This window comes from Ascaphus truei, chromosome 4 (assembly GCF_040206685.1).
Source record: "Ascaphus truei isolate aAscTru1 chromosome 4, aAscTru1.hap1, whole genome shotgun sequence".
NCBI classification, from domain to species: domain Eukaryota; kingdom Metazoa; phylum Chordata; class Amphibia; order Anura; family Ascaphidae; genus Ascaphus; species Ascaphus truei.
The window spans coordinates 299,058,333-299,076,386 of record NC_134486.1 but is presented as its reverse complement, the minus strand read 5'-3'; the positions used below and the strand labels follow the sequence as shown (position 1 = coordinate 299,076,386).

Here is an 18,054-nt window from a genome sequence, read left to right as displayed (position 1 = left end):
CTTCCCCCCCCCCTTCACTCTCCCTTCCTTCCTCCCCCCTTCACTCTCCCTTCCTCCCCCCTTTTCACTCTTCCTTCCTTCCCCCTTTTCACTCTTCCTTCCTTCCCCCTTCACTCTCCCTTCCTTCCCCCCCTCACTCTCTCTCCCCCCCACCCTCACTCTTCCCCCCCCCACCCTCACTCTCTTCCCCCCCCACACCCACTCTCTCTTCCCCCCCCACACCCACTCTCTTCCCCCCCCACCCCCACTCTCTTCCCCCCCACCCCCACTCTCTCTTCCCCCACCCTCACTCTCTCTTCCCCCACCCTCACTCTCCCTTCCCCCACCCTCACTCTCCCTTCCCCCACCCTCACTCTCCCTTCCTCCCCCCTCACTCTCCCTTCCTCCCCCTCACTCTCCCTTCCTCCCCCCCTCACTCTCCCTTCCTCCCCCTCACTCTCCCTTCCTCCCCCCCTCACTCTCTCTTCCTCCCCCCTCACTCTCTCTTCCTCCCCCCTCACTCTCTCTTCCTCCCCCCCACTCTCCCTTCCTCCCCCCTCACTCTCCCTTCCTCCCCCTCACTCTTCCCCCCCCCCACCCTCACTCTCTTCCCCCTCCCACCCTCACTCTCTTCCCCCTCCCACCCTCACTCTCTTTCCCCACACCCTCACTCTCTTCCCCCCTCCCACCCTCACTCTCTTTCCCCCCCCCACCCTCACTCTCTCCCCCCCCCCCACCCTCACTCTCTCTCCCTCCCCCCCACCCTCACTCTCTCTCCCTCCCCCCCACCCTCACTCTCTCTCCCTCCCCCCCACCCTCACTCTCTCTCCCTCCCACCCTCACTCTCTTCCCCCCCCACACCCACTCTCTTCCCCCCCCACACCCACTCTCTCTTCCCCCCCACACCCACTCTCTCTTCCCCCCCCACCCCCACTCTCTTCCCCCCCACCCCCACTCTCTCTTCCCCCACCCTCACTCTCTCTTCCCCCACCCTCACTCTCTCTTCCCCCACCCTCACTCTCCCTTCCCCCACCCTCACTCTCCCTTCCCCCACCCTCACTCTCCCTTCCTCCCCCCCTCACTCTCCCTTCCTCCCCCCCTCACTCTCCCTTCCTCCCCCCCTCACTCTCCCTTCCTCCCCCTCACTCTCCCTTCCTCCCCCCCTTACTCTCCCTTCCTCCCCCCTCACTCTCTCTTCCTCCCCCCTCACTCTCTCTTCCTCCCCCCCACTCTCCCTTCCTCCCCCCTCACTCTCCCTTCCTCCCCCCTCACTCTCCCTTCCTCCCCCTCACTCTCCCTTCCTCCCCCCTCACTCTCTCTTCCTTCCCCCCTCACTCTCCCTTCCTCCCCCCCTCTCTCCCTTCCTTCCCCCCTCCCCCCATCACTCTCCCTTTTCCCCCCCCATCACTCTCCCTTCCTCCCCCCCTCACTCTCCCTTCCTCCCCCCTCACTCTCCCTTCCTCCCCCCCTCACTCTCCCTTCCCTACCCTCACTTTCTCCCCCTGTCACTCTCCCTTCCTCCCCACCTCACTCTCCCTTCCTTCCCCCCCCCCCCCCCCCCCGCTCTCCCTTTCCCCCCCACGCTCCCTTCCTTCCCACCCCCTCTCCCTTTTCTCCCCCATCTGTCCCTTACCCCATCTCTCTCCCTTTTCCCCCGTCCTCCTCCTCTCAGAGCCCATAGTGCAGGGTCTGAAACTTCTGGGCGAATTGAATGTCACAACATTTGCATGGGTGGATGTTATGACATTCGGGTAAAGGTAAAATGATGGTTTCAGAAACATTTGCGCACATCTTTAACTGGCCAAACTGACTATGAATGTCTGCGAATCACATTTGTGAAACCAACAAATAATTTGTGGCTTGAATTTTAACACATTTTCCCATCTCTAATTTTCAGTCTTAAGTAACCAGAGTTCAATGGGTTGTAGATCTTTGAGGATACTTTTTGAGTTGTGTGAGAATGGGGTTGTACATTTTGACTATAGGTATCCAGTTCGTTTTCCTTATTTCTCTGTGTCTGGCAGGCAGTGTAACCTTGTTCCATGAAGTTGTTAAGATGCAATTTAAAGTGTTCATCCATTGTGCTGAGGTTACAGTACATTCTGTAGCAGCGGGGGTCCGGCTAAAAATTACAGATTTATTTGGATGGGTCACATGGAAGCTGGTTAAATGTAAATACCGGTCAGTCTGTGGGCTTTCTGTAGAGGGCTGTTTCAATATAACAATCATCTTTTACACTACAAAGTTTGTTTTATGAAAGCTGTTAAAATCCTTGTGAAACGGTAATTCACTTTTTGTGCAGATGATAAATATCATCTATGTATCTGGTGTACGTCAGAGGTTTTTGCTGTTCTTTCAGAAAGTCGTCCTCTAGGCTGGCCATAAAGAGGATACATATTGTGCCCATGGCTCTGCCCTTTGTTTGTAGAATGTGTCTGTCCATGAAAGACAAGCTGTGCATGAAAATAAATTCAATGAGTTTTTAGTCACTGTATTGTGAAGGATGTTCTCTGTGTGAGAGCTGAGCTGTTGGAAACTCAGGCAGGCAGCTATACCATCTTTGTGAGTCATGTTGGTATACAGGGAGTGGACATCCATGGTGGATAGGATATATTTGGGGGGTAGTTGCATGATAGCCTGTAGTTTCCTCAAAGTCTGTGGTGTCTTGTACGTCAAGGTTTTTGTGGTTGTTAACAGAGGTCTTAGAATGGTTTTCAGTGAGTCCTGAAAAGTTTTGTGTCAGTGTTGCAGCTAAAATGGAAATGGCAATTAGCAAAAAAAAGTTCATAGTATTAAAGTGAAACACTAAAAAAGATATGCTGTAACATGGGCTGTCATTATAGCTCTATGCAGAGAAGTACAACATTTAATAGGCAATGGTTGTATATTTCTGTTTAGAATTGTACTGACTTTCAAGGGCCAGGCTGTTTCTTCAAATGCAGAACGTATACAAAAAATATATACTGTAGTCACTCAATCTTTACATTTTCTAATGACTTGTTCAGTTTTCTAAGGAGTTTGTTCTAGATTTACCTCTTGAATCTAAGATTAAAAAAATAAAAAACATAATCCTTAATCATTTGACAGTTTGATGTGTAAAGGCTTTCTGGTTTCATTATTTCTAGCATTTGTCATTCCCAAAAAGCACCCTATAACATTTATGATCTAATGATGGCGTTCTAACTTAGAAATTCTGATTCTTTAAAATGTTATCAAAGTGGATACACCTTTAATAGGTAGATAACGCTCCCAAAATCAAATAATTTCTGTCAACTATTGCCAAACTAAATTCCTAAACCCATTGTCATTAAATAGGTATCGCCTACTTTCCATTATTTCCCCCGGCTCTTAGCTTTCTATTTCTTTCATGCACACCTTGAGGAATGCCTTTAGCAGAGGATCAAAATGATACTTTACCCTGACTTTGAATATCTTTTCCATCTCTGTAATTACCAAGCTTGCACCCAGACTCTCCGTACTAAAGCTTGTGGTCAGAGTTCATGGGGCTCACCTGAATTATTAGTGTTATCACAGGGAAAATTACAGTCCTATTTACACCTTACAAGAATACATTTACTGAAGGTGGCAAGTTTTACAGTTCAATAATACATGAACAATTAAGTATTAATAAATATTATAATTTATCCTCGGTGATTGATGTCTCCTATTCTAATGCAATTAAAAAACATTTTGCAAAGAAGATGAGGAAAAGCACCAAGCTATTGGTTTTCCTGCCTAATTGAGTGTGTGATTGGTTTAAAACTATACAGGCCAGAGCATCATTCATGCGTGCTGCAGAGTGCTCATCCGTCCATTTTAAGGAGGCTGTTCTTTTCTGCTCAAACACCCCCATCTTTGGGAATTAAGTGGATTCTACAGACAAAAGATAAATTGCTGGTATTCCCCCGCAAGGCAACGTGCTTATATATATCTTCTCCTCACACACATTGTGCATGTTCCTAAAGCAGTTAATATTTCTGGAATGAGCTTTTCTGACCGTTCTGCATTAGGGTACTCTAAAATCTATGTCCTCCCTGCTCAGATTAATCTTGAAACAAAATACTGACTTATCAGGCAACGATTGTATATTTTAACACATTTTACTTGATATTTTGATGTACATAATCAAAATATTTGATTTGTGCTTAAGCAGCAAAACGTGAAATCTTTTTTTTTTTTTTTTCCAAAAAATTTTATTAGGCATTTAGATAATTCACAGTATGCAAGAAACAAACGATAATACAGCCTAATACAGATTTTCTCCTTTTGTTGGTTAGAGAAACCGGAAATAAAAGAGGAAAGCTCACCGCTCCCCTGACCCTCCAGGGGCTATGTGGGGAGCGCGAGTATGGAAACAGAGAGTAAGAGTGGGAATAGGAAGGGGAGGGTGGGTGGGGGTGGGGGGGATACCCATTGCTTCCCGTGTCCTCAGTCTATTTTCATTGGTGCCCCTGACCTGGTTTTCCTTTCTCTCTCTCTTTTTTTTTTTTTTTTTTTTTACTTTTCATATGTGGATTAGTGGCGTAGGGGTGCCATATGGGATAGCCACGGATCCCATGTTTTGTTAAAGGAGTCAGTGGATCTTTTCAAGAAGGCAGATAGTTTCTCCATATTCATCACCTCTTGCACCCTATTTTTTACCGTTTGTTTTGAGGGGGGAGACACCTTCTTCCAGGCGGCCGCCACCGCACATCTAGCCGCTGTAAGAATGAAGGAGATTAATTTACTTGTTGGTCGGTCCAAATTTTCTAAGGGCCTGGCCAACAGGTAGGTCAACGGGTCAATAGGGATTTTGAGGTCTGTGACCTCCTCTATTAATTTTTGTATTGTTCCCCAATATTTTTGAATTTCCGGACATGTCCACCAAATATGGGCCATGTCCCCCTTCTGACCGCAACCTCTCCAGCATAAATCGGACGCCTGGGGGTAAATTTGATTTATTCTACAGTAACTGGGGTAAGATACCAGCGAAACAGTATTTTATATATGTTTTCTTTGATTGTGGTACATATGTAAGTTCCTGAGGCATTTTCCCAAATTCTTTCCTAATCCTCTCGGTCTATAACTATTTCCAATTCTGCTGCCCAATGCAGCATATAGTCATGTGTAGGGGCTTCTATGGCCCTTTCCAATTCACCGTAGATTTGTGTTATAAGACCTTTCTGGTGGCCGCTCGAAACTGGTGAGAGGGGGAAATTTCAACGTTGGGGATAAAGTTTGAATAAAATGCCGAATTTGTAGATACTTGAAGACATCCAATCTTGCTATTTCATATTTGTTTTTTAGGCGTTGATAACAAAACGTGAAATCTTTAATGTTTGTTTTTTTAATAAATCTGTTATGCAGTATTATATCAACGGTGTGCAAACTGGGGAGATGCGCCCCCTTGGGCAGCGCAAGATTTAATGGAGGCGCAGGCAGTGTGCGGCAAAACCTGGAGTGCGTGGGTGGGAAAGAAAGCTGTGTGCGGGCGGGCAGCTGAAAAAGCTGTGCGCGGCCGGCCGGCCAAACAAGCTGGGTGCAGGCGGCCTGCAAGCTGTGTGAGGGCAGCCGAACAGGATGGTGCAGGAGGTGGCCACGTTTATGGTGTGTGCGCGTGCACGGGGGCTGCGGAGGTACGGGGGGAGGAGCACGCCCCAGCGCTGTAATGTCAAATGCCCCTCCTTCCGGTGTCTGCCCTGCAATAGCCGAGTGTTCCTGCTTTCCTCCGCTGGCAACCTGCTTCGCTGCGATCCTCTGCAAGTGAAAGGGTAGGCTGCCACTATATCAATCATACTATGAATGTACAGAAATAATGTAAAAAATCTGTGAAAACACAACATTGAAAAGGGGGAAAAATAAATAAAATACTGTATGTAGGAGTGTGGATGACACTGGGGACAGCAAGCCAAAGAGCAGGGAGAATAAAAAGGCAAATGGGGGAAAGAAAAAAAAAGGGGGGGGGGAGGGAAGGGAGGTAGCAAAGAGTTGGAGGAATGCCCCCCCAAAAGGATTGCCTTTGTGCTTGGCGCTTGGGGAGACAAACAAAATTGACTTTGAAGCGCGCTCAGCAGCAGTCAATGCACACAGAACACAGCTAGACACAGACACACAGAGACACACATTACACACACACACATTACACACACACACACATTACACACACACGCACATTACACACACACACGTTACACACACATTACACACTTTGCACACACATTACACACACACACATTACACACACACACACACACACACACACACACACTACACACACTACACACACACTACTCACTATACACACACATTACACACAGACAATACACACACACGCACCCACTACACAGACACACTACACAGACACACTACACAGACACACTACACAGACACACTACACAGACACACTACACAGACACACTACACAGACACACACTACACAGACACACACTACACAGACACACACTACACAGACACACACTACACAGACACACACTACACAGACACACACTACACAGACACACACTACACAGACACACACTACACAGACACACACTACACAGACACACACTACACAGACACACACTACACAGACACACACTACACAGACACACACTACACAGACACACACTACACAGACACACACTACACACCACACACTACACACCACACACACTACACACCACACACACTACACACCACACACACTACACACCACACACACTACACACCACACACACTACACACTACACACCACACACACCACACACCACACACCACACACACCATACACACTATACACACTATACACACTACACAGACACACACACACTACACACACACTACACACACACAGACAGCCCCAATCCATACCCCCCCCCCCCCCCGCTCGTGCTTGCAAAATTATGCAGGCCGCTCTCAAGCATGAGCGCTCTGGCAGCGTGGACGCAGCCTAATTTTGCAAGCGCGAGCTGTTGAAATATGTAAGTATTTAGATGTATTTGTATTTACATTGTACACCGTTTAATAAAGGTTGTTTTTTTCATGTGATTTTTTGATTACATCAGGCAGGGGGGGCCCGAGAAATTTCATGTATGAAAAGGGGGGCTCGGCATAAAAAGTTTGCTCACCCTTGTAAATTAGATAACAGTAACCTGTTTGTTTTTTGTTTTTAATCAACTCTTATTTACATTTTGAATGAGTTTTAAAGCATCCTTTGATTTGTATAGCAAATTTTAACCCACCTACCAAACAGTGCAAGATATTTTGCAACATTTTCCTGTTTGGGATAATTTATTGCAAATGTTCCCAGCAGCTTGAGCTGTAAACTGAAGCACTAGATAATATTGCCTTAGTAATATAAGGATACATTGTAGCTGCTGAGTTACACTGACTGAAGCAGCCATTATGTTAGGCACACAATCAGGATTTTGACAGATCAGGAGCCCGAAACGATTGCCAGCTTAGGTAAGAATGTAGAATTATACTGTCACATGCTTTACATATACAAATAATAAAGACAAGGAAAAAAGTTGGAAAGTAGTATTGCTGCATGAAATAGTCCGATGACTTAATTTGTCAAGATCAGTGCAAGCATATTTTGCTCTTGCCTTTGGTATAATGCAGCATTGACTTTTTACTGATTAGTGTCCTTCATTTCATGTTGCTATATGTTCCTCAGAAGTAAACCGTAAAGTTTTTTTTTTATCAATATCATATCGTTAAATGTCTCCTGTTCTGTGAGTACCCAAAACTACAGTTACGGAATATCAACATTGTTTTTTGCAATGTGTTTAACGTTTGTCAGTACATTTATCAAGATCGAACGACGACAAACTTTTCTTGTAAATGCAATATATATGTAAATACCCAGGGCATTCATTTGTTTATAACACAATTCATAAGTCTTTACATATGAAAGTAGGGTTTCGTGTTCCTGAACAGCGTAATTATATAGTTGGCAAAAACGTTACAACTTTCCTGAAATTGATAGCAAGTAAAACATTTTCTTTTACTACTATATTTGTATATTTGTGTGTGCAGATTATATAAAGTGGCAATTGATAACCTATAATAATTCTCATATAAATGTAGCAGACGTTAATGCTCTGGGTGGTGCGTTGCAGAGGGGCACACACTCGCACACAACACCCCAGCAGGAGCAGACACCAATGTGTTTGGATTAGCCGTGTGTGAAAAAGGAAGTGGGGGCTCGCACTATTGCACCCGCCACTGGGTACAGGAACGTTTGCTACATCTAAACTATTTCGATGTAACGGAAGGTAGTATTTATATTAGGAGTCAATAATGTTATGATCAATGTTGATATAGGTCCCTTCTTTTTGACAAGACAGAACAAAATGTTAGCTGCTTAAAAATGGGCTTCTCAGTAGTACTTTTGAGATGTTGTTTTAGAACTGATTTATTTTTTTTTTAAACATTTTTCCTAGGCCATTGAGACTCACTTGATCCGGAAATCTAGTGGTGGCCTTACATACATTGCTGAGTGGAAAGGAGGCCTGCTGGAACACAAAATGGGACATTTGACTTGTTTCACTGGTGGCATGTTTGCACTTGGTGCTGACGGAGCACCAAGCGATAAAACTGGACATCATATAGAGCTTGCGGCTGAAATTGCACGTACTTGCCATGAATCTTATGATCGTACAAGTAAGTATTTTGAGAGATAATTATCTACCACGTATACCAACGTAGGGAAAGGCTCAAGAAACTTTCACTCTTCCCTATATCGGAGGGATCTGCAACAAACAGACCATTATCCAATCACTGAAGGGTGCAGTTATAATTGTTGTAGAGAATCACACCAAAACTTAAAGATGAATGTAGATTGTTTTGTACTGTGATAACAGCAGCAAACTGCCTTTCAGGGATGGACAAAACTGTTTGAAACTTAGCTAAAAAATGTAGGAGGCAGAGGTTTGTTGAGCCGAGAGATTGTTTTAAGTAGGGCTGTGATTAGGGAATGGGGGGTTGTAAATCAAGGGGGAGGGATTTTTGGGGGGCTTATGCAGGGAGGATTTGGGGGGTTTGTTGATGAGGATGTTTAAAGTGTCTCTTGAGCAGGGGAGGGAGTTTTCAGGGACCAGACAAAGAGACACACACCGTGTCAGAGACATAAGGGGTGGAAAGTGGTTAAGAGTTAGTCCCAGATTGGGGAATGAGTTAATAAGAGGCAGTCTAAGAGTAGGTAGGAATTGAGGTGCATGGGGTCATGATCTTCTGGTCCGTGTCAGTCCTGGGAGAGAAGATCTGTATACTTGTTGCAGCTGCTGTACATGGTCCTTCATGGATCTGCTAGATGCTCCGCTTCTAAGGCTGCGATAATACCCAATCCGGCAGGGCTCACTCAGGGCAATGTGCACGCCCGAAACCTGCACTGCAGGAAGCAGGCGTACCGGATGCATGGCCATGACGTCACGTGAGCGGTTCGCCCTCATTGGCTGAACCGCTGCCGTGATGCAGTTGTCGCTCAAAATATATTTTTTGGATCTGCTCTAAATTCTCACGCTTGGCTTTCTCATTCGTGCGCGCTCAGTGCAAAACATGCATTTGTTTTGGCGTCGTGTGCCTTGCCGCATTGGGTATAAGCACTGCCAAACTCTCTTCCTGTGGCTCTGAGGCAGACAGAAGTGCAGCCGGAAATGAGGGAGGAGGTGAGCATGTCATATTCAGCAAAGCACTAGGCGCCACAGGTAACATTTGAGGCCACCAGACCCCTGGAATTTTTCCATGACTGCTTATACATTTATGAAATGTACCATATAATATGTAAGATCATATTCACACAACTATTTTTGAATGCTAGAAGTCATTCAACAACATGTCTCTGTTATCTACTAAAGTTTAGTTTTTACATTTGTACAGTACTTTACTGTTCTACTTTTTTAAAGACAAAATTACAATTGTGTTTATAAAACCTAGACTTGGCTCCCATAACTTTTTGTATTTTATTTGTTTTGCTTCATTTAGCTATGAAACTGGGCCCAGAAGCCTTTAGATTTGATGGGGGCGTTGAAGCTATTGCAACAAGACAAAATGAAAAATACTATATCTTGCGACCGGAGGTGATTGAAACCTATATGTACTTGTGGAGATTCACACATGACCCAAAATACCGGCAGTGGGGCTGGGAAGCAGTACAGGTAAGATGGGCTTTTATCTGGTACTTCTATACTGAGATGTATGTATGTCTTTATTTATATAGCGCTATTAATGTATGTAGCGCTTCACAGTAGTAATACACGTGACAATCTTATAAATAACAAATACAAATAACAGATCATGGGAAGAAGTGGTTCAGACATAAATGTAACATTTCAGAAGAGGAGTCCCTGCTCCGAAGAGCTTACAATCTAATTGGTAGGAAGGAAGAATGTACAGAGACAGTAGGAGGGCATTCTGGTAAGTACGTCTGCAGGGGACCAAGCTTTATGTATCATGTGTCTAGTATTCGCCACAGTGCTACTCATATGCTTTTTTAAGCAAGTGTGTCTTACTGATGGATAGAGAGGGTGCTAGTCGGGTATTGAGGAGATGGGCATTCCAGAGGTGCAGGGCAGTCAGTGAGAACGGTATAAGGCGGGAGAGTGCTTTAAATACAAAGGGGGTAGAGAGGAGGCATCCTTGAGCAGAACGCAAGAGTTGGGATGGTGCATAACGAGAAATTAGGGCTGAGATGTAGGGAGGGGCAGAAGAGTGTAAAGCTTTAAAAGCGAGGAGGAGAATTGAGGGTGAGATGCGAGATTTGATAGGAAGCCAGCAGAGTAATTTCAGCAGGGGAGATTCTGAGAAAGATTTAGGAAAGGGTAGAGTGATTCTGGCAGCAGCGTTTAGGATAGATTGTAGGGGAGAGAGGTGAGAGGAAGGAAGGCCGGACAGCAGGAGGGTGCAGCAATTAAGACGGGAGAGAATGAGGGCCTGAGTCAGAGTTTTAGCTGTCGAGCAACAGAGGAAAGGGGGTATCTTTGTAATATTGCGTAGGAAAAAGCGACAGGTTGTAGATACGTTTTGAATGTCAGCGGGGAGTCGAGTGTGACCCCTAGGCAGCGTGCTTGGGTTACTGGGTGAATGATGGTACTTCCAACAGTAATGTGGAAGGAGGTAGTGGGGCCAGGTTTGGGAGAAAGTATGAGGAGTTTTTGCCATGTTACGTTTAAGTCGGCGGGGGGCCATCCAGGATGATATCGCTGGGAGACATTCAGAAACTTTAGTCTGAACAGCAGGTGTAAGATCAGGGGTTGAAAAGTAAATTTGTGTGTCGTCAGCATAGAGGTGATATTTAAACCCAAGGGATGTGATTAGGTCACCCAGAGAAAGTGTGTACAGTGAAAAGTCTGGTACTGGTCTAGTACTCTGTGGTACCCCCACAGAGACATTAGGTGTTAGCAGAAGAGACACTGAAAGTACGATGGGAGAGGTGTAAGAGGAGATCCAGGATAGAGAATGTGAAGGAGAAGAGGATAGTCCACAGTATCAAATGCTGCAGAGAGGTCAAGTAATATGAGCAGAGTGTAATGACCTCTGTCTTTGGCAGCATGGAGGTCATTAGTTATTCTAGTGAGGGCTGTTTCAGTCCAGAGATGTCTGTAGGTGACTGTTATGCATACAACTGTATCTATACACTTACTCTCTATATAAAGCCATGAACTGGGTTATAAAGAAGCAAATAAAACATGTTGCAATTAAGCTGTAAGAGATGCAATCACCGGGACATCCAGAATAAAGTATTCATAAAGATTTACTGCTGAAATTAACATAACATTATGTAATACGTTGATTTCCACCTCCTGCTGGTCTTTAATCTAGACAGTTTAGTTAACCCATTCAGCTCTACAGATGTATATCGGGAATGCAACCAAATTTTAAGGGTAGGCACTTTCACTGGTGTTTTGGTTAGAAAAATGTTTTGTGTTTTTCTGGAACACTATTGGTTTTGGGTTTGTAAAAACAAAATACTATTAGAAAAAAACGCGTCGGGGAAATGTTTCTTTAACGCAGGCTGTGCTGAAAGCTGTGTAATGCGGCAGGCATAAGCTCATAGGGGTCAATGTTAAAATGGACATGAAGCAAAAGGAAACACTGTGTGCACATTTGCATGTCATTACCCAGAATCCCTGGCTGCAGTGGGAGCACTGTATGCCAAGAGATACTGGTGAGAAGCAGGGTTGCAGACCTGTTGGAGACATGTGAATGTGCTCACAAGTGATATTTGTATTTGCTTTAAAAAATTTGAAAAAATAAAATTGTGCAGGAGATAGCAACATGTTGGGTTCACTAACCCAAAGGTTTGCCCAGTTTATTAAAAATAATAATAACCGTTGTACATACGTTCGGAAACTTTAGGATTTGCGGAGTCAAAACATAAATAAAATACAAATATTATCCGAGAATGAGCCTTTCACGGGTTTTGGCTTGTAGTTCCCTCTGATTTGAACATTCTTTACGAAATGTAAGTCTAACATCCGAAAAACGCAGAAATTTGCAAACTTTGGATTTTGAACGTGCAGATCTGCCTATACTTGCCAAATGATGTACGTAATGTAAAAGATGGCGTATTAGACCTGTATATGCCCGCAGAGTTATGTGACCAATAGAAGTAATACAACATACAGTAGACTTCTCTATAACATTGTTGATTTGTAGAAAATGTAATACAATGTTCAATGTGCAGTAAACCTATGTCTGAAGCTTAAATAAAATGGGCAATAATGGTGCGGTTATTTGTTTCCAAATTGCATTTACTTTACCTATGCTCATAAACCTGCTGATGCGAACAATAGAGTAACTAGCCAATAAAGCACAACCATTAAATATTGCAGGACTTTAGCATAAGCGCCAGGTTTCCTAATTCACAAACCTTATTCCTGCTGCGGTTGTTCATAACAAGTGTGCTGCTGTTACCAGCCATATTACTGAACCGTAATTCTGTCTCTTCATGATGAAAGTAGTAGTCTTTAGATACAGGTATAATGTAACTAAAATATTTGCAAATTTATAATAGGAGGTAGATATTGCCTTTTATATGCAATGGGGGAGGGGGGGGGAGAGGAACCTAGCTATTAAGTTATCTGAAATGATCTTGTAACAAATATGGCATTAAAACATTAAATGTGCTAGTAGAGAGTTTTTACAACATGCTTTCATTTAAGTAATTGTGATCATTTTTTTGTTATAGCTAAATATAGTAAATCAGCTAGCATTGTCATTGTTAAAATACCATGAATATTCTGTAAAGTATCAAGTGCAACAATAGCTCACTAAGCAGTTATTGCATTATTTAGCATTTGAAGATGCAATACTGTATAAGCAAATTTCTTTTTTTAGCGCATTCCCTCCTAAGATAAAGTTGTAGGGTAGTGGCATGATTATTTGATTAAATTATTGACAACTTAAAAAAAAAAAAGATCTGACAAGTATAAAATAATATTATTTTACATAGGTTTCTTTTCCATGGTAAACAGAACTGTGCAGGTTTTTATATCTTTGTCTATCTGGAAAATGTGGATTTTATCAGGATGCAAATAAGGCAATTTCATCTTTCTTTCGGAAGCTGATTACACTGATTATTAAATATTTTTACATGCTCACTGTTACACATCTTGGTGATGTAGTTGTTACTAAAATCTGACGCCTATAAGCATTTTTTACATAATATTTAAAGTTGATTTGCAAGTATGGTAAGCTCCCACCCACCGCGTCTCTCCCTTTCTCCTTCTCTCCCCTCTCCCCAACTACCTTTCTCCCTCCCCTTACAGGGAAAACCCCAGCATTTCTGGAGGAGTGTTTTCAAACAGACTTTTGGAACAAATATGAGACTACCGATCTAGGCAAATATTACCCTACAGATATTACAGAAGGGAACACAACTGCAGAGATGTTTCCTTTCACCCACAACCCAACTCAATTCTGTGACCGTCATCCAAACTTCAACTCAGTCTGGGGAGTTCATCCATACTTTTTTAGGGGCACTTATAAGTGAACCCCCTCACTCAGGGGTAACCAATCATCACCTCACTCATACCTCATATGCATACCCATACCAAGAAAGTGTTCCCAGTATATGCATTGGGATGAGGGTACTTTTAGCTGGGGAAAAGAGGTAACCTTTATACCGCCCCTCGGCGTCTCCTTGGTAAATAGGAAGAGGTGCACCTACTGCAAGCTCATATACCTTTTATCACACTAATTCTACAGCAATCCATGTCTACCTCTTACCAATGTGCCTCTGTGCAGGGTATGGGTCATAGAAGCCCTAAAAGTGAGCAAGACTGAAAGTCAAGAGGAGGGAGCGCTGAGCCATGTCAAAAAGAGCCCTGTGACATGGCGCTTCCTGTTTCTCTGTAGCAACATGCTGGGGTTTGTTCAATTGCAACTTCATTGGGACAAAAGAAAACGGCATGCTTCCTGCTGGCTTCACGAAACGCCACCAAAAACTGCTCGAAGCTGAACCCAAAATGGCGTTTTTTAGTAAGAAAAATAACTCCACTAAACCCTCAAATCATGTAAGAGGTGCAGCAAAGTGAACAGAACCCAAATTCCCAGATGCTCAGAACTTTGGGTATCCGCTGCCACAAAAGACTTTGACAGTGGGCTTGACTGTATACTAGCCCCTTAGGGCTACCTGAGAAACAGGTTGCACTAGCCAGACACAGGGAGTATAATACGTTTTTGGTTTATTATATGGGGACACAACAACAGAGATTCCAACACCCAAGACACATATCAAATACAGGGGAATTACATGGGGGTAAATACTCAGTGCATGATCACAGTCCTTGTGATGGCTCCAGATGAGCCTGAATAGTCAACCAAACCCACCCCGGTCCTTGGGTAACTTCCCAGCAGTTCCACACAACAAAGTACAGGGAAGTGGCTAATGGCCTCTGGCTACTTAGCCCACAATAGCTGCTAGCCCCTGGCTGTGGCGCTAGTGTGGGGGGCCTCTGTCCACCATCTGTAGATACCCCAGCACAAAAGAAATCCTTGACCAGACACACAAGAAACGTGGCATCGTAATCTCCTGGCTACACAGCCCAAAGTACTGTAGTTGGTAGCCGCCTGGTTATTTGCTGATTTTAATTACCCCCGCTGGCTACACCAAGTCGCAACTATGACATCATGGACACCCAAAGTATATCTCACTGCCCTGCGGGAGGTTTGTGAGAGGCAGTAGGTGTCTCCCCGCATCCATCCTCAAATTCCTTTCTGTTGACTTTGCCAAGAATGTGATTTGGATGGAGGGGAGTTTCTGTGCAACCAGGCCTATCCCGCCCCCCATGGGCATTCCTAACGTATCTTTATTGGGGTTCTGATAGGAACAGGATGGATTTAGTGTAAAGAAAACACTTTATTGATAAACACTCCCCCAATGAGAGGTCTATACATAGTGTTTATCTGTATTTGGCTACAGAGTGTATCTGTATCCATAAGCAGGTGTGTAGCCAGTGCAATTCGTTTTTTAGGTTGTTCTCTGCAATAGCATACCATTTGTGCAACTCTAAATGATCCAGAAAGGAATAAAACTTTGGGATTTGTAATGGGATAATTGTTTCAAGCTTCATTGTGTAAGTGAATTCTTGACCTTGACCATTCTGTGTTTTAAAAATTTTTAGTCCGGTAACAGACAATTGGCATTCTACTCATGGTATACAAGGCCAGTGGAATACATATAAGATAGTGACGAGGTCTCCATTACAAGTAGCATGGAAGTAAATGTAACTTGTGAACCTGTCCATATGTATTGCCTTTGATAAATTGTCAGCACCTTATTTGGAGATACTAATGCAGTGCATGATTAAAGCAAATCGATTGTCTTGTTCTAAAAGTATGCAATTATCTGTTAACGTTCCTTAGGTTAATGAACCTGTGAATAATGCAACATATAGAGAAAATAGATATAAAAATATCTCATGGAAGCTGCGTAAAACTTGTTTTGGGCAATACCTAGATGTGCTTTTTTCCATGAAACACACAGAGCAAATATGTTTGTATTTAATTTATTTTTATTTTGTTTAGCATATGCGACTAGAGTGCAGAATCAATACAGTATTGAGAGTAATACCATTTAAAGTTCAACTATTTTTATACTACGTGAAAAGATTAAACGATTCACTGTTTTCACAATCTGTATGACCTTTGAATTTGTATTTGAAATAATTAGGGAACACACTGACTAACACTCCACTAGTCCTTTTTGCTCTTACAAACAACAAGTATGCGGTTGTTCATAATGGTGTCAGATATTTACTATTAGTTTGCTGTAGATTAGTCTCACTTCAAATGTGTTGTATGTAATGTTCATATACAGATGCAGCAGCCGTTATTCGAACATATCACGGAGTCGTTTTCGTGTGCGCTGCTGTATTCCACGCGGCCAATCGTGAGGTTGCTTTGTTTGAATTTCATGGATCCTGATTTCTTTGGGTGCAATTCTTTGCGTTTCCGTGGCATAAATGAATGAATTGTAATGTGTACAGTACAGTACTATGTCAATTTCAGGTGTTTAAAAAACAGAACCCTAAAATGCCATTTTCTGCATTCTGTAAAACATGAGTCAACACGTTGTCATGACACGCCATGACATGGGTATTCCGAGGTATACAACACGTGATATGTTCGAATAACGGCCGTTGCATCTGTTGGTACAGTATGAATTTACTATTTTTAGCTGATCCAAAATTGAAACCATCTTTTAGTTGAAGTCATTGTGTTGGGAGTTATAAAAGCTCTACATTCCATTCCATTGGGAATCTGAGAAAGCTACTTCACTACAATATAAAGTACCAACATGTAAACAGAACTACATTTAGCATGACTCCTTGTGATGCATAAAGGTCTATTACATGGAGTTACACTGCTCATGCCTAAAATCTACACAATTGAATAAAATGGCATGGTGCACAGGGAGAAATAGACTAATACAAACACTGAAAAAGTGACCAGAAGGTCACAGCAGTCCGTTTTAGCTGCACTCAAACAAAAATGAGGGGGAAATTAAGGTAGTAGAATGCAAATATCCCCAGAAAAACTGTTGAGCATACAACCTAGTCCATGCACAGGTAGAAGGGTGAGCAGAACAGTATGTTCTACTCGTATAAAAACAAAAATAATAAACTTTTAATAGTATTATTATTATTATTATTAATAACTTATTTCCTCTCAAATATTTTCCAGGGGATAATGCAATTATGTTGACATCAGGCGGTTTTCGTCCCAAAATCCCCATTGGACGGCTACTTGTGTCTTTATTAAATTAGCCCCCAACTATTAATTGCTGTAAATCGCCTCTCTCCTTCAATATTTTTGTTTTATCTTTTTTTTTTTTTGCATGCGATCTGAAAATAGAAATGCCTTATTCTGTGAATGCTCGTTAAGTCGGCCAAATCACTAGACATTCAAACACTCAACTTTATTGCTATTAAATCAATCCCCTGTAATGTTTCAATTAGATTTATTTAATGTCTTTGCTAAATCAAAAGGTCACAAACCAAGATCATTTCATATGGTTGGTCAATACTGTATATTAAGCAGGTATTTGGAGGCACGCATACTTATTGCTAGCAGAACTGTATTTTCAATAAGTTTCTTTATACTTTATAATCGGTTATCACTTTAATATAAACACACTAAAATAATTTTACATGTAACAATAAATATTACGTTGAAATACACTTTAAAACATAAGGCACAAAAACGTTAATTTTTATATAAACCCATAGTCTGCTTCAAACATTTGGGACCATACAGATGTAGCAGACTTTTTTGCACCCGTTTTAGCACAGTAAGCACAAGACAAAAATGGTGCAGTTCTGAGCAAGAAAGTCTTCCCTATGTATCAAAGAGAATCCCATTGAAATCAATAGGATTTCTCTTTGGAATAGGTTTGTTTGTTTTGCCCTCAAATTGCACCACGCTTGCCTTGCTACATAACAGTAGCCCCTTGGTAACTACTGCTCTTCCTTATCCAGTACGTGGAGCCAAAAAATAGCATTGACTTACATAGCTCACGTTTCTGTTGGTTTATCAGGGTTCTGATCTGCAACCTCTCATTTTCTCTCTTTAACACCATCACTTGTTGAC

At 42.7% G+C, this 18,054-nt stretch overlaps 1 protein-coding gene across 1 annotated transcript in view; it reads left to right on the top strand.

Annotated features, from left to right (window-relative positions):
* Nucleotides 1–18,054, top strand: part of MAN1A1 (mannosidase alpha class 1A member 1) — a 292,996-nt gene that overhangs the window by 263,056 nt on the left and 11,886 nt on the right. The window contains exons 9-10 of the mRNA XM_075597752.1: nt 8,406–8,625; nt 9,946–10,118. Of these exons, the coding sequence (XP_075453867.1) occupies nt 8,406–8,625; nt 9,946–10,118 (393 nt within the window). The remainder of the gene's footprint in view (nt 1–8,405; nt 8,626–9,945; nt 10,119–18,054) is intronic.